This window comes from Lynx rufus, unplaced genomic scaffold, assembly GCF_022079265.1.
Source record: "Lynx rufus isolate CCGP_SWC_20201006 ecotype Redwood Valley unplaced genomic scaffold, mLynRuf1.p SCAF_6, whole genome shotgun sequence".
In the NCBI taxonomy this organism is placed as follows: Eukaryota; Metazoa; Chordata; class Mammalia; order Carnivora; family Felidae; genus Lynx; species Lynx rufus.
In genome coordinates, this window is record NW_025814878.1 from 104770237 (window position 1) to 104798114 (window position 27878).

The window sequence follows — 27878 nt, forward strand, 5'->3', positions numbered from 1 at the left end:
AGCGCGAAGCAGCGCCCGCCTGGCCCCGGACCGCGCGCTCCGGCCCGTCTCCCAGACACGGACGGCACGGTCCGCCCCGACCCCAGCGCCGCGCGGTCTCAGCCCAGCCGGCGACCTCAGCGCCTCCGCAACCTCCGCGGGCCCCGAAGCTCTTCGCCTTCGCCTTCGCCGCCGCCGCAGCCGCCGCCCCCGCCCCCGCCGCAGCCGCCTGCACCTCTGCCACCGCCTCTGCCCCCGCTCCGTCCGCGACCCAAGCCCAGGCCCCGACCCCAGCCGCGACCCCGCCCTCGGCCCCGCCAACCTCGGCCGCGGCCCGCGCCCCGGCCCCGGAGGCCCAGCCGTGGGTACGATGCTGCCCAGCTCCATCCAGATTTCGGGGGAACCGCTGTCAGGCGCCGAGGTGCGGGACATCTGCCGCGGCCTGCGCGACAACGCCGTGCGCCTGCTCTCACTGCGCGGCTGCCGCCTCTGCGACCGCGACTTCGGCCGCATCTGCCGGGCCCTGGCCGGGGCCACGTCCCTGGCGCAGCTCAACCTTAACCTAGGCGTCGTGTCCAGTCCCAGCCGCATCAAGCAGCTGGCAGAGGCGCTGCGGACCAACCGCTCCATCCAGTCCCTCTTGTGAGTGCGCTCCCTCGCAAGGGGGTCCCGGGCACTGCATCCCTCTTCACACGCCCCCTGCACACACCTTCCTGTAGCTGTCTCTGCACCAGCCTGCCTTCTCACCCCTGTACACCACCTCCCCATCCCTCTGCCCATGCCTCCACGACCCCCTCCTAGCACATCCCTTACCTCCGGGCTTTGCACCCGCAGCCCCACCCCAAATGCGATGGGATACCCACCCCTTTCTGGCAGGGCACGTGTACCTCCCCACCTAATCACCGGCCTTGACTTCTTGGGAGCAGCTCCTCAGGTCTCAAGAAGGAACTCTCCTGGGGATTAGACCCCTGCCCCTACATTTGCCCACTGAAGAATCCCAACCCACCAACCCACCACACTCCTCTGTGCTCTGTCCTGGATCTCAATCCCTAACCTAGAAAAGAAGCCAAATTCCCCTTCTACCTGTATTCCTTTAGAATCTAGAATTTTCTTTCTCCCTCCCCAGGGCCTCTCCCAAGTGCTATGACAGGTATCCTTCTCACCTTTAGGGCTCACATAAGGGAAGGGGATCTTTCCCTTACAGATAGGGCTGATGACTGCAGTGACCTTTGCTCTCTGGTCTCACCCCCTCAGCCTACATGGGAGTCCCCTGACAGATGCAGGGCTGGCCTTGCTGAACCCAGCCCTGGCCCTCCACCCTGCCCTTGTGGCTCTGGACCTGGGGGACTGCATGCTGGGTGATGAAGCCATCAACCTCATCTGTGGCCTCCTCCCCCCAGATGGAGCCAAGTCAGGTGAGAGAGAGGCCCTGCTGAGGGCATGGGCTGGTATGGCCTTGATGAAAAAACCAGGTGCAGAGAGCAGGGGGTGTGGTCCAAAGCTGAGGGCTCTGAATGTGGGTGAGAATGTGTTTTAAATCCTCTCAGGAAGGAGATGGATTGGGGCCTCAGCAGAACAGAGACTCAGGCATCCAGGCTGCAGTGGACAAGGAAGGCATGTGTCTCAAATGGCCCTGGAGCTCTGTGGTGGGGGTAGGGTGGCTCTCTGCCACCAGGGAAACCCCAGAGATCCAGGGCAGGGGAGGGGCTTGAAGAGGAACAGACTCCATCCTGGTTTCTCCCTTCGATTCTGCCCAGGCTTGAAGGAGCTAACGCTGAGTGCCAACCCTGGCATCACCCCTAAGGGCTGGAGCCGCCTCGCGATTGCTGTGGCCCACAGCTCCCAGGTCCGCGTCCTCAATCTGGACTACAACCCCCTGGGTGAGGCTCAAGGAAGCCCCCTGCGAGTCTCACCACCCCATCCCCATCCAAGAGCTCCAGTTCAGGACCCTTTGGTTGTCATGGTAACCCCACCACGGTGGGGGGTGGGGAAGGAAGGGGGATCTGGAAGATAGCAGAGAAGCCGCTTATGTGGAGGACCAAATGACCAACAGGTGCATCAAAGTATCCATCACCACCCCTGGGCCTGGCTTGCTTCATCGGTTCACTGGCCACAGTGCCCCCCATTGGCCACCTACCAACTGTCAGCATTTGCTGGCGCGGGGGTGGGATCTAGGGTTGTTAGGACACTGGGGAGGCTGTGGGGAGGAAGGGTTAGCAGGCCCGCTCACAACTGCAGGTGACTGTGCATGTGTGCTGCCTCCCCAGGTGACCATGTGGCAGGGATGCTGGCTGTAGCTGTGGCCTCCAGCCGCACCTTAGAAGTCCTAGACTTGGAGGGCACAGGGCTCACCAACCAGTCAGCTCAGGTGAGAAGTTTTCATGTCTGGGTATGGGCTAGAGGTGGGGGTGCAGGGGAGCTCACGTGTCTGTGGACATACTGAAGGGGTGGCAGGCTGGAGTGTGAAGCCGCCTTAACTGTGTTCCTCCTCTTCCGCATTCTTCCCCCACCTCAGACCCTGCTGGACATGGTAGAAAATTACCCCACGGCTTTGCGGAGCCTGGTGTTGGCTGAGAACAGCATTAGCCCAGAGCTGCAGCAACAGATCTGTGACCTCCTCTCAGAGGGAGAGGAGGAAGAGGAGGTGGCGGGAGGGGCTGGCGACACCCAGGAACGAGAGAGAGGGCGGGAGCCTGCTGCCCACCAGAGGAGCAGCAGCTCCTGGATGTGCCCCAGTGGTAAGAGCCCCGAGGGTTGATCAGAGCCAGATCTGGAAGAGGCCCGGGACCAGGGAGAGTGGGTGTGGGAAACCTAGGCTGTCTCTCACCAGATTTGTGTCCCTGGTGGAATGAATGGCGGTCTGAACACCCCTCTGCCCTTCCACAGATCCCAGCTCTCAGATGGTGCTCATGACTTCAGGACTCGGTGACAGTCTGTTGGCTGAGACCGAGATGTGACTCTCCACTTGGGCGTCTGCACATCATTACATTTTGTCTATGTCCCCAGCACCTTGTCCCAAATATCAGGGTCAGGCCCTGGGGCCTGGGAGGGAGGGAGGGTGGGGGGTGGCTGGGGCTCTGGTAGCTCCCGGCAGTGGTGGGAAGCTCTGGAAGCTGACTGAGCAACAGCCTCGGGGGCACTTGAACCCAAGGCAACGCCTCTGGACTTGTTGGCAGCTCTGGCTGCAACCCGCTGGCTCGGAAGAGATTTTATTAACTCTACAACCTGGTGTGTGGCTGTGGTCCCTGGGGGGCTGGCAGTAGGGGAGGAATTGGAACTATTAGACACTAGGGGGCAGTGCCACCCCACAGCCCAAGTTCCAGGCAGCATCCACTGGCCCCAAATATCTAACAGGTCAGGCTCAGGTCTCGGACTTCTAGGACCTGGGGTCCTGGGGCGACACCTTACACAGGCCCCCTGTAAGAATCGTAACTGAGGTAAAGAGCCCGCCTCCACAGGTGGGCTGGACCCTACCTACCTCAAGGGGAGACTCAGGGGCCCTGCCAAGGTCACTTGAGGCGCACCTTCTCTCACTGCGTGACGCTCTGTGGCCACGGACATCCCAAGCAGAGAAGGGCAGGGGAGACTCACTAGCAAAGAGCAGAATTTGACTAGAACTGGGAAGGCTCAAGAATGGCACCAGGAAAATCATTAAGAGACAAATTGGGCCATATCAGTAAAATAGTTTTAATTTTAAAATAGTCATCGATGTGAAAACTTCCCAAAGCTGGGAGTAACAGTCTAGAGCCAAGGTCGGGAGGGGGCCAGGCCTCACCTAGAGCCCAGCTTGAGGCCCCTGAATCCCTCCCTCTCCTCCCTTCCAGAGGGAGGATGGACACAGCTGAGGCGAGCCCTGAGTGAGTCCTCTCCCTCATCCCCCAAGGGCCCCTTGAAGGCAACAGCTCGTGCAGAGGACTTGAGGGGAGAGGAAAACAGGCAGAAAATAGAAATTAGAGGTTAATCGTCCCCGACGACGTCCCCCTCCCGACCCCCGGGGGGGGGGGAGGGGGGAACCACAAAAAATAAAACTTGCGGGTATGAAAGGGGGATGGAAGATGAACACTGATACGATAGACCCCTCCGCGGCCCAGAACAGCCCAACTTGGGCCAACCGGAAGAAAGGTCTTGGGCCCCAGCTGCATGTTACCCTTGGGGAATAAATATTCCAAGAAAAGGGAAAAGCCATGAGACAAGCTGGTGCCAGACACAGGCAGCGCAGCTACAAGGCCTGGCGTGGCCCACCTGACACCACTGCACAGGGAGCAGAGCAGCAGGGGCAGGAGGGCGACGGTGGGGGCGGGGGGCCTAGTTGAGCAGGTTGCCCTGCTCTTGGGCCTGGGTCAGGCTGTCCTTGCGGTGAAGGTGGTGCACCCCCATCCTCTTGGGGCTGCGCTGGGGACGGCTGGAGCTGGGGAGTGCCCAGGCCCTGCCGTCAGTGTGGGAAGTGACAGGCCCCTGATCTGTGCCATTATCACCGGGCAGCAGACTCTGGCGTTCTTCCTCAGGGCTGATGGGCAGGTTCAGCTCTTCTTCCTCCTCCCTGGGAAGGCCAGAATCAGCTTCTGTTGGCAGCAAAAGCCCACTCTCACCAGGTGGGGAAGAAGGCGCCAGAACCTCCTCATCTCTGTCAGCGGGGCTAAGAGCAAAGTGGCGCTGCAGGTCAGGGAGGGCATCACGTCCAAAGGCTGTGCGCTGGGCCACGGCGGCTGGGGGTGGAGTGCGGTCCACAAATGCCCGCTGCCAGCTGGCTAGCAGGTCCTCCTCAGAGCTGGCAGAGCTGGCCGGGGCACTGAGTGCTGGGGGGACAGGGCTGGGCTCGTGGCGGGGGGAGGTCTGGGCTGAGGCAGGGCTGCTGGGCACTGGGCTGGGGCGGGCCCGCTCACCGCCCTCCTCCACCAGGCTCAGGGAAATGGCCTGGCGGGTGGCGTAAGTGCAGTTGGGCAGGGGGCTGTTGCGGGGGATTCGCACCTTATCCTCAGAGAACTCGATTACCTTGCGGCCAGGATACAGCGGGTGTGGTGGAGATGGGGTGGGGTAGGGGCTCAGCTTCTCAAAGGCTGGCAGGGGCAACTCCTCCTCTGGGGAGCCCCCACCAGTGCCCAGGGAGCGGCATTCCCCATTGGGTTGTGAGATGGGGCTGCCAGGGGCTGGGGGACTGGCTGGGTCACCCGGGCCCCCCCCACTCATGTCCACGTGCACAAAGACATCTTCGGCCAAGGGGCGCCCGGCACTGCCTGACTGGGCTGAGTTGAGCAGTAGAGACTCTGGCTTCTCTAACACCCGGGCAATGACCGAGGTGGGTACCACAGCCCCTGGCATCAGGCTAGGGGCGGGGCCCGGGCTGGCAGCCTCTTGACCACTGTGCAGATGTTTCCGAACCATGTCCTGTAGCTCACAGGGCAGCTGGGGAAAAAGAGTGGGAGAAGGGAAGAGAGACATGAACGATCCCAACCTCAGAGCAAAAATAACGACCGGCACGTACAAGCACCACTGTGCGCTCAGCACTGTGATCTTCCGGCCCCCCCGCATGCCAGGGTATAGCCTCATTTCACAAATAAACTGAGGCTCCGCAGGGGTGAAGTAACTTGCAGCTTTTGATGAACACAGCCAGCATCTGATCCCAGAACTGGTGCTAAGGCCCACATGCCCTCAAACGTCCATCTCCCTGCATCTCAGCAGTGGCTTCTGCCCAAACCAGACAAGTTTGAGGACCTGTACTGGCCAGCAGCCTCATGAGTCCCTCCACTCCTTCTACAGACCCTATCAACCTTGGGCCTGAAGCTCTGGAGTCTAGAGCTTGCCCCTTGGGGTAAAGGGATCAGCTGGGCCTCATCCTCTCTCAATATTCTTATGACTGATACCCTGGCCAACCCCACCTTCCCGCATGGGATCCCGAAATTGAGTGCCTCTCTCCCTGCCTCTGTTCCAGAAATACCAGCAGGGCCAGCCCCCCAGTCCCAGTGACTATCTCTTGACAGCACACGGAACACCGACCAGTGGCAGAGTTGACTGGCTTGAGAGGAGCCATGCAGACGAGGGCAGGGCAAAGCAGAAAGGAGGAGTCAAAGCAGGAGGATAGAGGGAGGTGTGAAAACTCAAGTCAGAGGAGTCCTGAGAAGGCAGGACTAGCGCTGGCAGGGGGGTGGGGGGGTTCTGCTCACATCGGCGAACTTGTGGTTGCGGAAGTGGGACTTGTTGCACTTGAGGAGCTGCACAGCCAGGTTGCAGTCCAGCCGGTACCGCTCCTACAGGTACAGGCAAGGGTCAGAGGCCGGCCCCACCCCAGGCAAGCAGGGCCTAGGCCAGGGCAAAGCCAGGGACACGGGAGGGCTTCCCCCCGCCATACATTGAGCTCCTCCAGCTTGTTGATGGTGTTCTTGGCGTCCAGCAGCTTGTTGGTCAGCTCCACGATCTCCCAGTCCAGCGTCTTCCTGTCCATCTCCGCTTTCTTGATCTGAGGCACAAAACGTGTGTGAACCCCGCCCTCACCCCAGCCGGCCTTCCTCCCCTCCACTTCCTCCCGACCCAGAGACACAGGAAGCCACAGGTGCTGGGGCAGCCAAGGCGGACGAAGTAGACAGACGATGGACAGACAGAAGAAGACCAGCCACCTCTCCTGTTCTCCGGGCTGGCTGTGGGGTAGGGGCTTTCTGGATATAACCTGCTGCCACCTGGGCCCAGGACAGAGGCAAGAGCTGCCCCTCAAGGGGCCCTACACAGGAGGCAAAGCAGCTGGACTAGAGAAGTAAGTGTGCAAACCCAGGGACTGAAGCCTACGTGTGGAGCTGCTTCCAGGCTCAGGCCAGGAAGAGGGAGGGGTGGGGCTGGGAGGCAGCTGGGGGCGCCTGTGAGATTATCTAGTTGAGCCAGGAGGGAGCGGCAGGCTCAGCAGCGGCCTTCTGATCTTCAGTTCAGGGACTGGCTCTACAGCCCCCCCTCCCCCCTCAATGGCTTGGGCTTGTTGCCACTGCAGCGGAGAAGCTGTGAGTGTTCAGTGGTGACATCAACCGGTTCCTCTGCCAGAGCCAGGGAGGGAGGCACTGTACCGAATGGGCCTCACGTAAGGAAGAGGAAAGCAGTGGGCAGAGGGACAGGGAAGGGGCCCCGGCAACCCCAGAGCTCATCTGAGGAGAAGGCCAGGGCAAGGGAGAAAACACACAAACTCAGACGCAACTGCAAAGATCCAGCTGTGGCTAAGAGAGGCCTGACAGGAGAGGGCGGCGGCGGCGGCGGCAGCATGAGGGGAAGACGGGAGAGAAGAGAAACAGTGTGAGCACTAAGACAGTCCTGACGCGCACAGCACACTGCGGTCCCCTCCCCGCCGCCGTCCCAACCCCTTCCCCAAGCCCCAGTGGCATTCCCCCAGCAAGTCCCAGCCCCCTGCTCTGCTATGAGCACAGTGCCAGCGAAACCGCACCCCCAACCCCGGACAGATTACCAGTGTGTGCAGCTTGTCCTCCAGCTCCTGGTTGGTCCTCTGGGAAGCCGTGTAGCTGTTCTGAAGCCTGTGGAGGAACACGAGGCAGACCCCTGGGTCAAGATCTGCTCTTCAGACCCTGCTCGCTCAGCCCCTCCTTGATAGGGGATCTTGGGCAGGCTGTTCTCCCCAAACCGCAGTTTCCCCATCAGAATCAGATGATCTCAGAGGCCTCTTCCAGCTAAAATCCTATGAATGGTGGGGGCTGCATGCAGGTGTGTCCTGGCCCCTCCTTTCCACACCTGCGGAACTTGTCCTTAAATTTGTCCAGCTCCTCGCGGCTCTGGCCCAGCTCCAGCTCCAAGCAGTCCTGCCCGATCTCCAGCTCGCGCTCCAGGGCCTCGGTGCGCCTGGTGGCTGAGGCCAGGCGCCGGCGGAGCTCCTCGTTCTCCTGCTGCAACAGCCTGGCGGGGTGAGGGGGCAAGGGCAGAGGAGCATCAGAGGTAGACGGACCAGCCCTGGAACCCCAGCCTGGACTCAGGAAGAAAGGAGTAGGGATGACGTGAACACAGGCAACTGGGGACGGGACTCCTTGAGACTGAGCCTGAGTCTGGGGCAGCATATCCCATAGGCCTGCTGGCCCTGAGAACACAGCCTGGCTTGGGGGCAGGGGCGGGAAGCAGAGGGGATGGTAGAATCCACTCCCACCCGGAAGAAGAATGAGAAGACAGAATTGGTGTGAGGCGTGAAAGTTCCCAGTCTGTCTCTGGTTACAGCCCAAGCCAGCCGGCCACCAAGCCCTCCAGCTCCAGTTTCCCCACTGCACGATCAGGCTACTCCATTATTAATCTCCTGGAAATCCAGCCCAGCACTGCCCTCCTCTCCAAAGGCCTCACGTGGCTGACAGAAAAGGCTGCAGGGAGGCAGCTGGCACAAGAGAGCCAGGAGCTGGGGGAAGGCTCTTTGGCAAGAGCAGGCCTCCAGAGCACCTTGGTTCCAGGTTCTCTTGGAGCCATGTAACAAAAACTCTTTCCGGAAGGAATATCCATATCCAGCTTCCTCTCAGAGCCCTTTATGGCTCCACACCAACCTTTACTTCTACCTAATCCAATGAAATCCCGACTATACCAACAGCCTTGCCTGGCGCTAAGAGGGAAGTGCTGAGGCAAAGCAGGGCAGGCTCTCAGGCAGCAGATACTCACTTCATCCTCTCTGCATCGGTCAGGGGCTCCTGTGCACAAAAGAACAGAAGCCTGAGGCCCAGCCCTAGACCACTGACCCACCCTGCTTGCCCATCCTCCAAAGAGACCTGGAAAGGGCCATGTCTAAAGCCCAAACAATCTCACAAAGTGGGCCCTGTAGAGATGGAGGCAATCCAGTATCACCTGGATGAGCCTAGACTACTCTGCCATGCCAATGAGAAGGTTCAAGAACCCTTTCCGACCTTCACCCTTACCCACACCACTTCCAACCCCCCTCATAACTTTAGAGCAGGCTGCAAATGAGTCCTGGTACCCACGCCACATCTCCCAGGGATAAAGAGAGCCTCTCAACTGTTCACTGGGCTCCCCGTGGGCCCTACAGGCATGGCAGAGACATTCCAGAGAAGTGAAGAAGTCAGGCAAGCTACAGTAGGGTTCTGAGCTCTAACAAAGCCCTCTTGGCCCTGGAGGAAGTGGGGGCAGAATCAGGCCCGTACAGAGGCCCCAGAGGAACAAGTACATAGATGAAGGACAGCCTTTGGGCCAAGCCTGACTGAGAGGAGTAAAGAGTCTCATCCTTATCTGGCTTTTTACCTCCTGCCCCATCCTCCCCAAGCCCCCACACTGGTTACGGCCCAAGAGCCAGAGCTCAGCCAGCCACAGAGCAGGGAAATGTCAAGCAGCCCGCTCTAAATGGAGCTGACTGCCGCAGAATGCCAATCCCAGGCAGGAAAATGAGGGGGTGGCCCAGACCATGGACTTTGAAGCTAATGACACCTGGATCTGATCCTATTCTGCCACACTCTGCTTACATTAGCCTTGCTGAGCCTCAGCGTCCTCATCCACAAAACCAAGGGAATGCCCACTGGGTGGCATCTAGCACAATACCTGGCCTTTTTATTTAATGTTCCCTGAACTGAAAACAGGCAAGTCACAGCATTCCTGACCTGAATCTGACCAAAGCGGGCCATGGTATGCCTGATGTATGCATGTATGATGATCTCTTAAGTTCTGTGAATGTGCTCAACATGCTGCAACAGGGTAGAAACACAGTAGCAAGGGACCTAAACTGCAAGCTCCTTTCCTCCTGAGAGTAAGCTGAATGAGGGAGGCCTATTTGGACAATGTTTTACAGTTGCCTGAAGAAGGCCTCCTAAGAACCTAACAACAGTTCCTGGCTGGGAGCATGTATTTAATAAATGCTGGCCAAACAAGGCAAAGCTGGAGGAAGGGCCAGGACTTCCGGGGGCAGCAAAGAACAGCTGGTCTGTGGGGAAGAAGCCAGAGCACGACCTCCTCCACAGAGACCCAGCCTCCAGCAAGTTAGGACCCCTCAGTCTGGTGGGCTGCCTCTTGCAGGAAGAATGATACTGCCTGGGATCATTTCTGTTGAGCCATGAAGACTCTGGGTTCCCTGACATGTGGACATGTACTCACAGCTGTCCCCTATAAGCCTACATTGCCCCCACCAGCAGTGCTGCAGCTAGGAGACCCCAAACATGTACCAGCAATGCCACACCCACACCCCAACTTGGGGGACTAGAATCTCCTCAGGTGGGAGAAGTCAATCAGACACCCAGCCTCAAGGGCCTGCATCTGGCAGCCAGGGCAGGAGTACCAGTCTTCTGACCTCCTGCTCCAGCCGGGATCCAGGAACCTCCAGCCGCAACTCCCGATGCTCAGGTGGGGCCTTACGGTACGGTTTCTTAGCAGGGGCTGCGCTGGTCATCCTGGGAGGCGAGGGCTCCTCAACCTGCTGAGGGGAAGCAAGGGAGGGGAAGGCTCAGAGACATGGGCAAGAGGCCCCCAGACTAAGGAAAAAAGGACAGTAAAAGGGACATGTGAAGGAGCCACCAGGCAGGCAGACAGGCCTGGACCATTGCCGGGATCATTAGAAACCTGGACTTTGGTATCTCAATGCCCAAGGGTCAGGGGAGTGCTGGAGGCGACAAGGGCCCAATGCGCCAGGTGGGTGGGAAAGGCAGGGCCTAGGTTCTGGGCACCAGGAAGAGCGGATTATGGTCTAGGAGTGGGACAGTATATCTAAGAATGGCCCACCACTCACCTTTGTGGGCTTATAAAAAAATGCCTCAGAGGGAAAAACTGTTCCCTAGGAATCGGTTTCCCCAACTATAAACTGGGGATGAGGAGAGCACCAATTTCATACACCTTCTGTGAAGATTACATAAACCACTAACCTTTTTTACAGTTACCTGGCATTTAGGAAACATTCGTGTTAGCTCAAAAAAACCAAAACAAAACAAAACACACCAGTAACCAGAAAGTGAGGGTTTGAGGGTACTCCTCCAACCCAGTTTCCTTAGTGGGGTCTCTAAGCTTGTAAGCCCTGAAGGCCAATCCTCTCTGGCCTCCACCGTTCTCTTTTCACCAGCCCCCACCAAGAGAGGCCACCTGCCTGCCCCCTTACCTGCCAGCCTCCCAGGAAGGGAGCCCTGGGGGTGGGGGTGGGGAGCAGGTCTCACAGGGACATACCGTCTGATCGTCGGCAGCTCTCTCTGTTCCGCTGTCCCAGAGTTAGCCCTCGGCTCTCTGCATCCCACGGCCCCTCCACTTCCTCTAGCCAACAGCTCCTGAAACCGGAGAAGAGAAGAAAGTGGAAACCAGGTGTCAGCTGCGTGTCTGTCAGGGCCACGGACTGACCTACCCAGTCCAGGACTTGGAAGGCCCCCCAGGAAGAGCCAGGCAGAAAAGTCATGGACCAGGAGTTCTGGAAAAAGGAGAGGAAGCGGGAGAGGACTGGAAGCACTGGGCTCCTTTCCCCGTGAAAGCACTGTTACAGGCCCACACAAGACACATGTGTGTCTTGTATGTGCTCGTGGTCTCTGCTGACCACATGCCTGATTTGGGAATAGGTCTGGCCCTGTTCTGTCCCGATCCTACCCCACACCTGTCCTGTTCATCTCTCAGGCTTCTCAGAGTCTGGAAACTAAGAGATTTGGGGAGCATGGCTTGCAGAAGAGAACACCAGGAAAAAGGCTAGCAGAGACCAAGAAAATGTGGGGAAAACTTCCTAGCAATGTTCCCAGGAGCCCAAAGACTGCTTCTGTGTGTAACGGTGGTAAACAGACTTTGCAACTAGGGAGGGGAGGTCGAGGAGAAAACATTCTGAAAAAGCAGCAGAGCAATGATTGAGCAATCTCAACGGGGGAGATTTTGGTGTCCCACACCCCCTCTCACTTGCCCCCTCCCCCTCCCAGATACCTGACAATGTCTGAATGGCTGTCACAATGGTGTGGGTGCTAATGGCATCTAGTGGGTAGAGGCCAGGGATGCTGCTAAACATCCGGTAACACAAAGAACAACCCCCCATGATGAAGAATTCTCAGCACACAGGGTTGACAGTGCCCAGGCTGAGAAACTCTGGGGCAGAAAGCCCAACTCTGGGGAGCTGAGACACAGGGCTCCAGGCTATGCTGCTTCTGACACACTGTGTGGCCCCAGCTAAGTCCCTCACTGGTTTCTCTTCCACACAGAGGTGGCTAGACTGAGTGACCCGTGAGGTCCTGTCCAGGTTCGTGGGACCACTGAGCTGAGCCCTGCGCCTACCTGTAATAAGCGGGGCCACAGCACGGGGGCAGCAGCCACCACAGGGACCAACGGAGGCAGTAACCTCAGGTGGCCTTCTGGGCATAAACAATCTTCCCGCCACCATTCACATAAATAGAGCTGGGGGCTGAGGGAAGCCTTGCGGGCTAAAGCATGTGTTCCTGCTGTCGGGACATGCCCTGGCCCCAACTCCTGTCACATTCCAACAGAGCCCGAGGCAGGAAGAACAGTGGGGGTAGGGAGGGCGGGGAAGCAGGAGTGGCCTCCCTTCTCTGTCTGGGCAGCCTGGTCTCTCCCTTGGGGTTTTGGGGGGAGCTGGGGCATGGCAGCAGGCACGAGCCGCCAACCTCCACCCCTTTGATGGTGAGGCGGACATGTCCCCACAGGGCACAAGCAGCGTGCTGTGTCGGGCTGACTCCCTGCACAGGAATCCGGGCGGGCCCAAAAGGACAGCACATTCCTGGGGTGTGGGGGAGCAAACAAGACACCCCCGCAGGTTCCCTGGGGCCCCTCCTGAGGGCCCCAGGGTGGGAGCTCCTATGGCCTGAGGGAGAGGCCCAGAAAGTCGCAAGCCATCCTGGATACCTGGGTGCTGATACTCAGGGAGCCTAAGTGTGGGGACATGAGTTAGAAAAGGACAGCCAGAAACACAGAGTAAGAGATACAGTAGCCAAGAACCTCTGCAAAATCCAGGGAGGGAGACTCTAGAGTTGGGCCTGCTCCCTTCCTCATCTGCATCCCCATCAGCTGCAGGCCACTGCAGCCCCCTCGATTCTCAGCCTCTTCTTTTCTTCCTTAGCCCTATTCATACCAATACCCACACTGGCCTCTAGGCACCAGGACACCTGACTGGGTGGCACGCGGGCAGGCAGGAAGCAAACTGACGCACTCATGTATCTGGGGATCTTCCCTGGAAGGAGAGAGGCCTTCACTCCACAGCCCACAAGCCCTAGCTCTACTTGTCACACATCCTGGCTCATCTTGACCTCAAGTCCCCACTCCCGGGCCCCACAGCACACACTCCCAGAGCTTTCCCAGCTGGATAACCTGGCTTGCTGAGGGAACAGACAGTGTGGAAGTGGCTGGCAGGGAGACAGGGAGACAGGGAGCACTGCAATCACCCATGCTCCAGGATGAGTGGTGCCAGCGATGGCAGGCAGTTCTCTCTCCCGGCCAGAGCCTGCTCTCTCCATACACAGCAGAGACACAAGAAAGGGAACCACTCCCAACTGGGGAAGCAGAAGGCAATGCCCACCAGGGAAACAGTCTGCTAGGGAGCCTGCAGTGTCCCAAACACAAGCCCACGAAGGAGAGTCTGTCTTACTCCCTGCCCCATGTCCATAAATACCAGTACGTGTTGGGGCCCACAGCAGCAGGGGGTAGGGGTGGGGGTGGGACGATTCCATCACTGAACAGGAACGCAACAGGGCTGACAGGCCACTGTCCTTGACTGGAGTGTGGCAGGGAAGGACAGACCCTAGAGTGAGAGCAACGCCAGGTGGACTGGAGAACAAAGCAAGAAGCAGCTGGACACCAGGCTCACAGCCAGGGGAAGACAAAAGGTGGGCTGCAAGACAGCAGGGCAGTCCCGCCAGGAAGACCCAGCTACCGGTCTCGGCCTCCAGTGGTCACATCTCCTTCACCCAAAGATTCCCATCTTGCCTTGGAGTGTTTCAGCCCAAACAGGATTTCCCAATCCCACGTCAAGAAGAGGAAGTCCCCAGGGAAAGTAGCCAGATAACTCAGAATGAGATATGGGCCACCATAAGCAAGCAAGCAGCCTTTGGGGTCTCTTGGCCTCTGGCTGCTGGCCTGGTTCCAGGGCACCTCCAAGAAAATGGTCTTTTGGAAAGTCTAGAAACTGACCGAGAAGAATCCCACTCCCAACCCTCACCCCAAACCACCTGAGCTTCAAAGAAGTGGGGGCAGAGGACTCAGGACGTAGGGCTACCAGGTCATGGGCTGGGTTTGCACTACAAGAACAGCTGTGCACCAGGAGAAAGGCTGAGGCCTAGGTTAAAACCTCTGGCTGACCCAGTGTGGTCTGGGGCTCCTCTGGCACTGCTGAGGGAGACACCTACAGCAGCAGTGGGAAGGGAAAGCTGCTCTCCTCATACCCCGGCCCCGCCTAGCCCTGCCTAGCCCCGCCTCCCCCTTCCTCCTCTGCATAGCATTCATTCTTCACTCACTCAACTCAGTTCAGATAGACTCAGCCTGGCTCTGCTGGGGTGGAAAGGGGGGTGGATAGCTTCCTAATTGCCATGTTGCAATCTGCCAGTCAGTGCGGCCGCCTGTTGCCGCCTGCCCTGTGTTAAATACCTTCTCCCTGATTACAGCCCATGGGGCACGATTAGCTGCCTCCTGAGAACAAAGTCTACTTTCATTAGAAATGGGACTCAGCACGCACAGCAAACCTGCACTGTGAACCCACTGAACAGCTGAGCAGAGAGCGTAGTCAGGGGCAGATATAAGGAGAAACGTGTGCCAGACTCTGGCTGAGCGGTATCCTTTAATCAAAGGACAAAAAAATCTGCCAAGCATCACTCTTTAAGTCAGGAGATGGGACTCACACCTGTGCCCTTTCATGGGTAAGTGCCCATATGTGACCTGGGCTTCCACCATGGTTAGGAGTCACCGCTGCTGGAGATGGAGTAGGATAAGGAAAAACCTTCAGCATCCTGATTTTCTCCAAACCATACCCTTACTCCACTCTCTGCCAACACCCAGAGTAGGCAACAGCAAGAAGGTTCAAGCCCAAGAGCCAAAGACGCCCTCTCACTTCCTTCCGCCATCCTTTCTGCGGGTCTGCCCAGGGCAAAGTCAAAGGTGCAGGAGAGGAGGGGAGGTCCGAGCACCCAGCTTTCTCCCTACTGAGGGAGACGGGAGTGAAACCAAAATGGGTGGGGCTCTTTGGCTTTTCAAACTTGAGCCTGCCCCCATGGACATCTCATCCAGCTCCCCCAAGTTCTGCACTGCTACCTCCCTCCACCCTCCCCAGTTCACTTGCCCTGCCCTTGAGAGACCAACCGCCTCCCCTGCTCCCCACATCACCCACACTCTCTGTAAGAAATTATGGCCCCAACAGTTTATCTGGGCTCAGACCATTTCCTAACCTACTGATACTCCTTTCTACTCACAGCTGTCACTGACTCAAGCAAATGAGGGACCATCAGAGAGAGGCCACACAGCACCACTAAAAACATTAAAATTCTTCATAATTCACCTGAAGAAGTCAAACAGAATCACTCATTAGCAATCACTACTGCTTTTAGAATAAAAGGAAACTGGCCCTTTTCCAGAACACTCAGCTGTGTTCTATACTGCCTTAATTCCCATGGAACCCAGCAGGATACAAATAAGTAATAAAAATAAACACAGGACCTTCCTAAAGCCCCTCATCAATGGCTACAACATGAATGTCTGATCACGCAGGGACTAGTGTCTCCTCCGTAGGAATCGCCTTCAGCTATAAGCCCTGGATATAGAGTCTCTGAACTCTGTAGGCCTGGAGGAAACTGCACCTCTGGGGGCAGGACACACTCCAGCCATACAAGTCTGGCTGCTTCTTGAGCCTCTGAAATTCAGGGTCTGCATCCAACTGAGGCCCAAGAAACACAAACCCCCACCTGCAAGGGTCAGCCCTGTACCCAGGTGACTGAGCAGAGGCCCTGGGGATCACTCGCAAGGGCTCTCCCGCCCCATTAACACAGCCCCTCCCGACTTTGGCTGTCAGTCCCTCAGATCCCACCAAAGCTGGCTGGGTTCAGCCCTCTCCACATTGACCCCTGGGTGCCCCTCCTGCTTGCTACCAGCCCCCAGTTTCCGGCATGCAGCTGTTCCTGAGGTACATGAGCACAGCCCTCAGCAATCCTGGGCGCGTGGCAGGCAAGCAGCCAGCAGAGCGTGGGGTGGGGCCTGGGCAGGCTCCGCTCTGGGCCGATGACTAGGCTGGGAGATGCCAGTCTGTGCCCAGACCAGCCCTGCTGCCCCTCCAACAGCCATGCCTGCCACCTTTCTGGGCAAGTACAACCTCACCCTCTTGGGACAAGCTGCCTGCGGCCCTGACCTGGCCCTCTGCCTGCTCTAAGCAGAATCGACAGACAGGTTTTTAAAAACCAAAATGGGTGGGAATTATTCTGCCCCAGAGTAATCCTGAGGACTCCAAACTACTGCCGGGGACCTGTAAAGAGCTCACCTGGCTCCCACCTGAGTAAATACCTCAAGTCTATCCAGCTGGTGTCTCATTCAAGCAAACACCTGACAGAACAAAGGGGCTGAAGACAACAGTTGATGATGATCCAAGCAACCTCCCCTAAATAAAGGGAGAGCCAAAAAGTCCCCAAGATCAACCAGCACTTGACAGCAGTCCCCAAGCCCTCACCTCAGGAAAGGCAATGTAAGGGGTGGTCCTGAACCAGCCTTCTGCTCCAGGCCCCTTTTGTTTTCCCGGTCAGCCCAGCCACCAGGCACCCCTCCAGCTTGCTCCTCCCTACTCAGGGTCCCTACACATCTGTGCAACACCTATACCCTCTCCCGTTTACACATTCCCACCTCATACTCACAGGAAGCTCCCTGCCTCTCCCTCCTGAGCCAAGGGAAACAGAGCCTACCCAGAGGGCCTTCGGATCCCAAGTTCCCCCACCCAGTTTACCCCGTACTGCTCTGCCTCCAGAGGCTGCAGCCAGAGAGCCCATCTAAGGAGCTACCTGTGCAGAACACCAGAGACCCCCGAGCACTCAGTCTTCCTGCTATCCCCAGAGCCCCCTTCTTTCCGAACCTGGAAGGCAATCTGGTGGGAACTTCCCCATGGCAAGCTGTTCACCAGTCTCCCAGCCTGAGGCCAAGGCTTCTCCCAGGCCCACTGTGGAGTCCAAAGCCAGGTCCCGCCCGTCGTGGCTAAGGCGCCCTTCCAGCCCTTCTTGGCTAAAGTCCACCTGAAGTTCCACATGTGAAAGGCAGTGGGGAGCCTGACTCCACCTACTCCACCTGCCGGAGCAACGGACACCACGAACTACATCTCAGGTGGGTACCTGGTCCTGGGCTCCAGCTTTTAGTCCTAAGTAGCTTCACTCAAGGCCCTGGGAATTTCCCACAGCCAGACCGCGGTTTTCCTCAACAACAACCTTAAGGAGAACCTTGCAACTGACCCTAAATTATTATCCCAGGGTGAGACTAATGGGGACACCATTCAATCTTCCCCTTTTGACAAAGGGAAGCAACTATCCAGTCGAGAAGAAAATCCCCCTCCCACTCTAGCTCCATCTATCTCTGAGGTGTGAAACAGAGCGTGGTAACTGCGCAATGTTCTCAAACTCCGTAACGCTTAAAGCAGATTGAACAGAAACTCCAACCAATTCTGTTTTAAGGGAGAACCGGGCAACGCGGTGCTGAGGGGATCATGAGGTGGGCAGAGGCCAGCAGGCTGGCTGGCAGGTGTCTGTGCATAGGAAAGCCCCCTCCTCTGGCCTTAGAGGGAGCATGTCCCCACCCACAGCAAGGAGACTGGGAAGATGGAGGGAACCCAGCAGTAAGGACAAGAGAGCAGAGGAGGTGGCATGAGGCAAGCCAAGGGGAGGAGGCAGCCAGGCTAGGGGGAGGAGGGGTGAGAGGCACTGCTGGTGGTACCCCCAGGGCAGGTTAGCTGGCCCAGGTCAGACTCACAGGGTTAGTGTCTTCTCCCCAACCAGCCAGCTCTCCTGGTTAGCACGGTTAGCGACAGACTCATGGCAGACGCCCTCCAGGCACTCCATATAAACAGACAGCTTGGTTGAGAGCAGCCCAACTCCGGAGCTGCAAAGAGAGAGCAGAAGGAATGCCAAGCTGCGAGATGCCCGAGGGTACACACTGCGCTCTTCCGACAGGGGAAGCTCCTGCAGACTTACCACTAGAGCCTCGGGGGCTTTCTCCCATCTGAAAACCATGCCAGGTGGAAGTGCAGCATGCCCCCTGCCAACCAGGGAGTCCAGCTTGCTGACCCCAGGTAACAGGGCTCTCTGGTTGGTCAACAAAAAGAGAGGAGAGCTGTGGTGGAAGGGGGCACTGCTGCGGGAGTTGGGGTGGGGAGCTCCCCCGTCCTGCCTTTTCCCTGGACCCGGCTGCCAGGCTGCACCACAGCTCTGAAAGCTGGGGTGTCAGAACAAAGCCAGCCCCAGCTGCAGCTGCCGCCCATCCCCTGCCTGTGCCAGCAGAGTCCACCCCACCACCTCCCACAGGCTCTGAGGAATGGGGCCGAGAGGGAACCGGCCCAGGGATCAGAGGCTGCAACAAGAACTGCATCGAAGGCACAATACAATGGGGCAGTGTATGACCCAGCCCGGAGCTGGGCCAGCCAGGGAAGGGGTGGCACACTGCCACCTTTCAGTTTCTGAAAGGGCCGGGGGGATGGCGCTTCCCAGGAAGCTGGCCCCAGAGGAACCCACAGAGCAAGGATACAGGCTATGCTGCAGCCAGGCTCCTCGGACTCCAACAGCGACTATTCCACCCGCTCAGAATGAGCAATGCCAGAGAGGCTAGTGTTCCCATCACAGAAAGCCCAGGAAACAGCAGAAAACACCTTTCCTGAAGCCTCCAATACCATCCTAGGGGAAGGGACACACCCTGGCTTAGAGATCTCAAGGAAGATGGAGCCACAGGAGTGGAATCCCCAAACCCCCACAAGATGTGACCCATGGAGCAGCAGGAGAGGAAAACTACAGCAAATGTATCAGCAAACACTGCCTGTGCTTATGGAGAAGGGCAGCATGTTGGCGAGAAAAAGCAGAAGGATTCCCCTTCTGTCTGGAAAGCCCCGCAGATGATGAGATGGCTCAGGGTAGAGGAGAACAGTGACCACCCTGGCGCTACTTATGGGCCTGGCCCTTCTCCCAAGCCCAAGTTAATCATTCCGAACTGCCCACTCCTCGGGCTCCCAGTATTACTCTGACAATAGCCCCGGAGCTCCAAAGGCCAAGGCCTTACCACAGAGGGGGAGATAACCATCTAGAAGAGAAGACAACTCTTCCTGTGGGCTCTGACCTCTTCCCTAGACCGGGAAGAATGCATGGCCATTGACAGGCTACCTTCAGAATCCTCACCCACAAATAAGACCAAAAAACATCAGCTGGGTCTGGCTTGATTTCAAAACACAGAGCAGCAAAACACCTAGGAAACCCAAAGGTCCAGAAATCAGTGACGCTCTCTGCATTGAAACAGAGGTTGAGAAATCAGGTAAGTTTACTCTCTTCCCGGCCACAGATAACACAAGAGCAAAGGGGAGAAACACATGGGAGACGGAAGTGGAGAGGCCCACGCCGCGTTTACAACTGTCCCGATTCCCACTCAAGGGCACTCCTGCCAGACTACTTCACCTCAGAATAAAAAACAACCCCTCAGATAACCAGGGTACCTGCTGTGGGGAGAACCCCTAGGGAAGATTCTCTACCCCTTCCAAGGAGCCAGCCCCAGAGGAAGGCCCAATGCTGGGAAGGAGGCTCCAACACGGAGCTGCTCAACGTGGAGGGGGGCACCCTCCTCCTGAACTTGTTAGGTGAACAGAGCAAGCTGAAGAACAGAGCATATACCACTATTGAGTCTTGTTTATTTTACAAAAGATACATGATGAAGAATGTCTAGAAGCACACAAAAAATGATCAGAAGGATACATGATAGTTCCCCGTCTCTGGGAAAGGGAGAGAGGGTCCTTTTACTTTTTCTTTTGTATATTTGTCCATATGGTTGGTGTTTTCTACAAGGACATATATTATGCTTATGGTGAAAACACAGAATTCCTAGACAAACAGGACAAACCCCTCCATCTGCCATGTGTTTTTACTATCCTGAAAACACTTCCCCTTTCATTATATGTCCTTTGATCCTCGTGGCCTACTGAGGCCCACAGAACAAGTGGCGTTCTCCTATTCTGAAGGGAAAGGACAAGTGACTTGCCCAAGACCACAGACAGAACTGGACGAGAACCCTCTGTGTCCAATCCCAGGGCAAAGATGCCTCCTCTAGGGAGCCATAGGAAAGCCATGACAATTCTGCCCTGATGGAAACACCCTCAAAGGCTTCTGAGACTGAAGTCCCCATGGGCTTACCTGTGAAGGTGCAAAGAGGTTGAGTACCCAAAATGGTCAGCCCAGCATTCTATCCTACCGTCAGCTGAGCACCATCTAGACTGCCTCCCGCCAGGCGGCCCCGGCCCTCAGGGAGTCCCCCCTCCCACAGTTCACTGGGAAAGCACAGAAGCTCTTCACAAATAGAGTGCATGTCCTTTACAGATTCCAAGTGTTACCTCACAGACAGCCGGCACCTATGAGAGAGTACTAACAAAGAAGAGGTCCCACTCTTCCACTCATGGCCAGTCCAGGAGACTCAGCCTCTTTGAAACCGAAAAGTACACAGCACAAGCCAGTCCTGCTGGCTCACCCAATCTCCTCTCAAATCTGCCGAACATACGATGCAGCTTACCAGCCCTGCCAAGAAATGCCACACTGCAGTGTGCACTCCCACACGGAGCGACAAGGAGTTGAGCCCAAGGAAAACCCCATCCATCCCTCCACTTTCAGCTACTGGTCTCATTCTTTTGATTTGTCTCGGCATTAACAAGGTCGTAGTAGGTCCTGGCTGTGAGCGTGGAGCATACCTGGACAGAATGAGCAATACAGCCAGAAAAGCCAGCAGCTTATGGGGCATGAAAAGGAGCTTAATGAATAACAAAAAAGATGCCAGCAGCCAGACTTTTTAGAAGATAGTGATTAGCAAGAAAATATACGGGAGCGTACTTCACCTCTGCTCTTAACCTTTTCTGCTGGCTTAGGGATGTGTTATTAGAAGATAAGAAGGCTAAAAAAAAAAAAAAAAAAAAAAAAATATATATATATATATAGGGCTGAAAAGGGAGACAGCTGAAGCCAAGCACCTGGATGATCATTTAACCACCTTAACTTAACTCTAGAAAATAATTAGTAATGCTATTGTTAATACTATCACCTTTTGCTTATGCAGGACCTTCCTTCCTAAGAGTTCAAAGGATTTTGCCAATCGGATCCTATCTGCTTTCTGTTTCAAAAAGGAAGAACGGGTTTGGGTCACACAATAACCAAGATTGCTCAGCACCTACTGCATAGGGCCCCAAGAAAGATCTTACCCCAAGTGGAGGAGAGACAGGTTAACAGCCATTTGGATTACAGTTTGGTATGTGCTTGGAGAGCCAGAGGAGAGACTCCTGGCTGGGGCAGGGGTTCAAGGACCAGACAAGAAGGCTGCCCTCCGAAAAACTCAAACACATCTTCCTCTTCTGGACTGTAAACTCACACTGGAGCACCACCTGGCATTACACAATGAAGAGGTCTAGATTTCTGGAAACACATTCCTTTGGTGTTTGTTGGGAACTGGTGCCCTAAGAACTACCCCCATTAACTACACTAAAAACAAAAAGGCAAAAAGAATGGACAGTGAACTCCCAGCTACCAGCCCTATTTCTGGGGAACATCTAAGTTAAGCCTGTTCTGTGACACAAGATCATCAAAGCCCTAAGAAAACTAGGGCCAAGAAGTGTAGCTTCCTGAATGCCCAGATGTGTTCTATCAGCTTCATCCAATATTTTTCAATCCATAAAACACCAGGGAACATGAATCCTTAAACACCCCATCCAGTCACCCACAGACTTAACTACATTACAAATCTACCACCTACCCACCCCCACCTATATCCACTAAGGTCACTACCAATCTCACATAAACGTGACCCATCAAAGGAATCATTACAACACAAAAAAATGGGGAGAAACATCAACTGTTTTGCACGGGTTTCTCATTGATGATGTCCCCAACCTCACCTTTTATTATTGCTTCATCACAAGAAAAGAGACTCTCTCAATTTTACTCCCACCTCAAAATGCTCCTGGCTACCTGGCAGAAATCAAAAGGCTGATTCTAGCTTGAATAAAACAAAGCCCGGGGCGCCTGGGTGGCTCAGTCGGTTAAGCGTCACACTTCAGCTCAGGTCACGATCTCGTGGTCCGTGAGTTCGAGCCCCGTGTCGGGCTCTGGGCTGATGGCTCAGAGCCTGGAGCCTGCTTCCGATTCTGTGTCTCCCTCTCTCTCTGCCCCTCCCCCATTCATGCTCTGTCTCTCTCTGTCTCAAAAATAAATAAAATGTTAAAAAAAAATTAAAAAAAAAAAACAAAACAAAGCCTTTTCTTATCCACTGTGTTTTCCAAAATGGCATTCATTTATTCAACAAATATTGAGTATCCTTCACATGACAGGCACCGTGCTACATGCTCAATACTCCTACAAAAAAGATAATGTCACCCTCATTTTATACGGGACGAGACAAAGAATCCTACCAGTTAAGCAACTTGCCTGAAGTCACACAGCTGGTAAGTGCCAGAATCAAGATTTAAACCAGGTCTGCCTCCCTCCAAAATCAGAGTCCTTCACACCCCTCACCCTCACCCCACAATCAGGGAGGGACCCTCCTCTATAGAGGGTCAGCTCAGTGAAAGAGGCCAACAAGCACCAGAGAAATCACCACACAACATGAGAAATGCCAGAACTGAGGCCGCTCACACAAAGTGCTGCTGGGGGTCGAGAGGAAGAAAGGAAAGCAGGAAGTCTTCTCACTGGAGGTTACACAGGAGCTGGGTCTTGGGGGATGAGCAGAGTTTTAGAGACAGCATTACAGAGAGAGCAAAATGCACAAGCAAAGAAGAATACAGTAAACGGATGGCCATGACAGGTCCAGGAGCAGTGGGAAATTTAGGAGCAATGAAGCACAGGACAGAAGTAGAGGGGACAGCATCTCAAGCCAGAAGCTGGAGTCTGGGCCAGAGTATAAACAACCTTCCCGCATGCTGAGCTAGAGTGTGGACTTTATCTTAAACAAGGCAGAAACCATGGCATTTTTAAGGGAACAGAACATTGTTTTTCACAGGAAAATAATTCTCACAGCAGCTTGGAAGCTACAGGAGTGGAGAGAGTCTGCCCACCACATTTCATTCAATGTCTAAGCCCCACCGCATGGTAGAGCGCCTATTAAGCACCACACACTATTCTAAATGGTAGAATACAATAATGAATAAGACCTAGTACCTGTGGACAGGACACTCACAGCCCTGTAAGAGTCAGACAAGTAAACAGACAATCACAATGCAGCCTAAGTGTTAAAACACAAGCACAGAGGAAAGGCAGAAGGAGTGAGGATCCCCACACAAAGTCACATTTGTCTAGAGGACAAAGAGGTAGGTAAAGGGTGGAGGGGGACCGCATCCCAGAAAGGCCAGCATGTGCAAAGGCCCAGAAGCTAGAGAGAACAAGTTCCGAGAGCTGTTAGGAGGCTGAATCCAGGTGAGAAACAAAGACCTGGTTTACCCAGACATCCTCAGCACTCAAAATATGGAGGTGAGAAAAAGGTGGTGAAGGGATTAGATGCAAAGATTACACATGATTAAGGGGTGTGAAGAAAGTGGCTTTAAGAATGACAAAACCAGAACAGTAAAGGCAGAGAACTGGCTCCAAATCTATCAGCCTTCACACCACAGTTCATTCATTTGCGAAAATGAGACCTGAATCCTGAAAGTCTGAGGACTTCTACCAAAACACAAAGGTGTAGGGGCACCTGGGTGGCTCAGTCAGGTAAGCGTCCCACTCTTGGTTTTGGCTCAGGTCATGGTCTCGTGGTTTCGTAAGTTCAAGGCGCATGTCAGACTCTGTGATGGCAGCACAGAGCCTGCTTGGGATTTTCTCTCTCTCCCTTGATCTCTGCCCGCCCCCAACTTGCGCTCTCTAGGTCTCTCTCAACATAAATAAACTTAAAACACACACACACAAAGGTGCACTCTATGGAGATTACACGTTTCAGCACGCTGTTTGCATCACAAATTGAGATAAAGTACATTCTTCTGAGATATATGGCTCCTCAGGTAATGGTGGAGGGCAACAGACACAGACAGATACTAATTCCAAACTTCATGTGCCATAACAATAGAAAAAGGTCATCTGAGGGCTGGGTCAGAATTCCCAGAAAAAGCCCTAAGTCCTGAGCCCCCGATTACCCTGAAATCTGGTCAGACTTCAGACGCGTGCCTAGTCTGATGGCAAGTTGGAGAGTCATTTACTAAAGAAAAAGATGGGCCCTGAGGGTGTGTTAAATAGACAGGACATGACTCAGAAGGAGGGGAAGAGTGAGTCTTAAGTGCAGGGCAAAGGAAAAGCCAGTCAATCAAACCTTGGGCACACCTCTGCCCCAAGGCTACACACCAGCCTCCCACTAGGCTAAAAGGAAAAAGAGAAGCACTAGGCCAGGACCTTCCACAACAACACAAGTTTCAGCAGAAGCACATCTGTTTTCCATTTCCCCTCAAGCTGGGGGGCAGGAGGGTGAGTATTTAAAATGCCACCTATTTTTTTTTCCTCTGTAGTTTGCTACCTATTTTTAAAACAAAGATGACATCCAGATTGTCTATGAATTTAACACTATGGTTACTTCAACTATTCATGTCAGTAATCAAAGTCAGAAATGAGCCTTAATGTCCACACTAATACACACACACACACCCCTTTAAGGTATGCTAAGAGTAGATCCTTAGGTCAGTCTGCTCGCCCAACCCAGGCCCAAGGTTTTCCAAAGGACAGTCACCAAAGCCAAATCATGAAGAGGGAGTCGAGATGTGGCTACCATGGCAAAGGGCTCCCTCACCACAGTCCCTGCACCAGTTTTTATCTCTGGAGAGAGCTGTGGTGAAGAGCTCAGCATCTACAACATTTTTTAAATAACTGAAAAAAGTCTACTACAATCTAACAATCGTGACAAACAAAAGATACAAATTGCCACTGGGCATATTTAATAAAGTTAACTTCATACCAACCCCCCCCCGCCCCCCTCAAAAGTTCAATTGCTGAAGCCAGACAGTCAAATCCTAGCTCTGCCCCTTACTAGCTGAGTGACCTTGAACAAATTAACCACTCTTCACCTCTATTTATTCATCTGTAAAATGGGGATAATGAAAGTATTTCCTTCATAAGGTTATAAAAATTAAATTAGTTAATACATTTAAAGCACTTCCAACAGTGCCAGACACACAGAAAGTGCTCAGTAAGCACCACTATTATTACTGTTCAAATGCAAAGATAATCCTAAAGCCTCACAACTTCAAACAGGAAATCATGGGCATTTTTAAAGAAAAATTTTTTTAACGTTTTATTTATTTTTGAGACAGGGAGAGACAGAGCATGAACAGGGGCGGGTCAGAGAGAGGGAGACACAGAATCTGAAACAGGCTCCAGGCTCTGAGCTGTCAGCCCAGGGCCCGACGCGGGGCTCGAACTCACGGACCACGAGATCATGACCTGAGCCGAAGTCGGCCGCTTAACTGACTGAACCACCCAGGCGCCCCAAATCATGGGCATTTTAATGTCACTTTAAATAGTTTGATGAAGATGCTCTCACTACATCCAAAAGCTAAGCCCCCTTTCTCTAACATCAAGACAGCAGCCCAAACCAGTACGGGGCCTCCAAAGAGAGACACTAGGTTCAATCATAAAGCAGAAGTTAGTACTGAGATCTGACCAGCGTAACAACAACAAATACGTATAGAGAGTCAGTCACTGTTCTAAATTTATTAATGCATTTAGGTTAAGGTTGTTACCTTATGAGATGGGTACTCTTACCATCTCCATTTGATTGATGAGAAAGCTGAGGCATAGAGAACTATGCAATTTCTAAAGGTTACAGAGCTACAAGTGGCAAAGCCAGAATTTGAACTCGGCATTCTGGCTCCAGAGTCAGTGCTCTTAACCTCTAAGTGTGCTCACCACACTGTCCTTGCTGTTCAGTTTCCAAAGGGGCATCCATAAATTGTCCTCAGAGAAAGTTCCCAACCTTCTAGAGTCACAGCTAAAGAACATCAGTTCGTCAGATACCTGAAGGTATTGAAGCTGACCTAGTGACAGTGATTTGGGTTGGTCGGTCTGTAGCAAGCCTCTTTTTTTTGGGGGGGGGGCAGGGAGGGAGCAGGAGATGGTCAGTGAGGAGTCCTGGATCAAATGAGATCTGCTAATCTAATCATGCAGCAGATACCAGTCATGAAACAAGCTTCAGTAAGCTGTCCCCAATTCTGGCTTCGGCATACCCACAGGGCACGGAAGGAAGTGAGGACCATATTCACTGCACTTTGTGGCTCCAGACCCCTTCTTCCCTTTTCTCCAACTCCAAATCCACCATCTCTTAAGCCATGCTTAGTTTGGTTAGTGAAACTGATTTTTTTTTTCTTATGTGGTTTGACAGGGAGACTACAAAGGAGAAGAAAGCTACCTGAAAAGTTCTACAATCCTTTCCTTCCATCACCACACTGACCCACTCTGTAAAGCAGCTCTCGAATATCAGGGATCTCAGGGACAGAGATTGATACAATAAATATTCCCAGAGCCTTACACCAGTCAGTTTGACCCCTTACCATAAACTAATCTGGGTTTCTTCTCCCTAATCGCAACCTGATTTTCCTTCTCCACTGACCCCACCTACCCACCAAATCTACATCCCCAAAGGAACACTAATGAGCCCTTCTTACAAAAAGAAAGATCAAAAGAAGTAGACCTGCAGCAAGAATGAATTCATGAGTTGGTGACAGATCGCAATCACACTTTTTCTCAAGACTCCCCCTCCCCCCAATCTGTCACCACAAATCTCTATTTCAGGTAAGATGACAAAGTGAAGATGTGATGGGGAGACTGAAAAAGACACAGGGAGCATGTAGGAAACTGCTTGTGACAGGGATGTGTTCAAGTACTTTCAGCCTGATCTCTAGGCCCCCGACCATGTTCACTTGCACAGGTGACAGCACCCAAGGCTCAAATCTACACCCAATTCTCAAAAATCACCATACAATCTAAACAGAACACTAACTTACAGACCACAGGCAAAAGGTAACCTCTATAGAAGAGAGCCCTTTTCAGATTAAATGATTCTCAGTATCACTCTGAACTCATGCATCCTGCTTGCAGGGAGCATGCCAGCCTGTCACTGGAGGCCACCTTACCCGCTCTGGGGTTGAGCTGGGGCAAGTCGCTACCTCTTCTTCTTTCCAAGGAGGCACTGTGATTTCTTCCGGTCCCTGGGGCCCCTGAGTCTTCAGCTGAAATTGGGGCAGATGCTATAGGAACTCTGGAAAGGCTGATCTAAGTCTGGAGAAGGGTCATCTGACTGGGTTTAGTTCCCTCCTTACCAAACCTGCCCAACATCCTCCAGGTCTCTCTTCTCCCCTTCCCCACTATCCTCCTCCACGGGAAAGACCTCTCTCCTACCGGCCGGGTACAGTCGGGCCTCGGCCACAAGCTCCAGGCTTCTTTCTTAACTCTTGGTTAAGAAATTCCCCTCCAATTCGTGACTGCTTCTTGAGGGCCTGCACACCTACTTCTTGTTCCCATGCGCTAGACCGCTCCCCCAGGGCCGCCACTGGATCCTAGGCCCCCTCCCCTCCGCCCGTCTCCCTCTTTATTTCTCTCCGCCTCCAACCTTCCCCCATTCCATTTCCTCTTCTTAACCCCGGAGCTAGTGCCTCCTCCGCCCCTACTCCGCGCTAGTGTCCCTACGATCCCCCCCCACTCTAGCCTCCCGGCCCAACTACTCCAACCCCACAACAAACTTTCTGCCGCTGCCCGCCGCCTTCACGCCGCCATCTTGCCGCGGGGCAGGCCGGGTAGCGGCCAAGGCCGCGGGAATCCCCACGCACT

The 27878-nt window shown here is 54.5% G+C and overlaps 2 protein-coding genes across 5 annotated transcripts; one reads left to right on the plus strand and one right to left on the minus strand.

Annotated features, from left to right (window-relative positions):
• The first annotated feature begins 349 nt into the window (after positions 1–349).
• Positions 350–2958, plus strand: LRRC73 (leucine rich repeat containing 73). Its single transcript, XM_047101300.1, has 6 exons — positions 350–621; positions 1234–1394; positions 1737–1859; positions 2247–2347; positions 2495–2717; positions 2866–2958. Exons 1-6 carry the CDS (start codon positions 350–352, stop codon positions 2934–2936), a joined length of 951 nt encoding a protein of 316 aa, XP_046957256.1. The 3' UTR covers positions 2937–2958.
• Positions 2959–3652: 694 nt separating this feature from the next.
• On the minus strand, positions 3653–27878 carry TJAP1 (tight junction associated protein 1). Of its 4 annotated transcripts, none has more exons than XM_047102691.1 (10): positions 27791–27878; positions 27185–27280; positions 11092–11189; positions 10229–10354; positions 8599–8627; positions 7699–7860; positions 7418–7484; positions 6326–6433; positions 6141–6224; positions 3653–5382 (listed from the first exon to the last, which is right to left on the minus strand). In XM_047102691.1, the coding sequence occupies exons 4-10, from the start codon at positions 10325–10327 to the stop codon at positions 4285–4287; spliced, it is 1647 nt and encodes a 548-aa protein (XP_046958647.1). In that variant the 5' UTR covers positions 10328–10354; positions 11092–11189; positions 27185–27280; positions 27791–27878; the 3' UTR covers positions 3653–4284. The 4 variants fall into 4 exon arrangements, with proteins under 4 accessions (XP_046958647.1, XP_046958649.1, XP_046958648.1 ...); XM_047102693.1 differs by lacking the exon at positions 27791–27878 and adding an exon at positions 17827–17955 and having other exon boundaries at positions 27185–27767; XM_047102692.1 differs by lacking the exon at positions 27791–27878 and having other exon boundaries at positions 10229–10351; positions 27185–27767.

What these genes read in the sequence shown, in the direction of transcription:
- LRRC73 (XM_047101300.1), top strand. Translation starts at nt 350, where the DNA reads ATGCTGCCCAGCTCCATCCAGATTTCGGGGGAACCGCTGTCAGGCGCC. An exon ending in CCCAGATGGAGCCAAGTCAG is followed by an intron (nt 1,395 to 1,736) that starts GTGAGAGAGAGG and finishes GATTCTGCCCAG; the next exon opens with GCTTGAAGGAGCTAACGCTG. An exon ending in TCACCAACCAGTCAGCTCAG is followed by an intron (nt 2,348 to 2,494) that starts GTGAGAAGTTTT and finishes CCCCCACCTCAG; the next exon opens with ACCCTGCTGGACATGGTAGA.
- TJAP1 (XM_047102691.1), bottom strand. Translation starts at nt 10,327, where the DNA reads ATGACCAGCGCAGCCCCTGCTAAGAAACCGTACCGTAAGGCCCCACCT. An exon ending in ACCGATGCAGAGAGGATGAA is followed by an intron (nt 7,861 to 8,598) that starts GTGAGTATCTGC and finishes TCACCCCGCCAG; the next exon opens with GCTGTTGCAGCAGGAGAACG. An exon ending in TTTAAGGACAAGTTCCGCAG is followed by an intron (nt 7,485 to 7,698) that starts GTGTGGAAAGGA and finishes GTTCCTCCACAG; the next exon opens with GCTTCAGAACAGCTACACGG.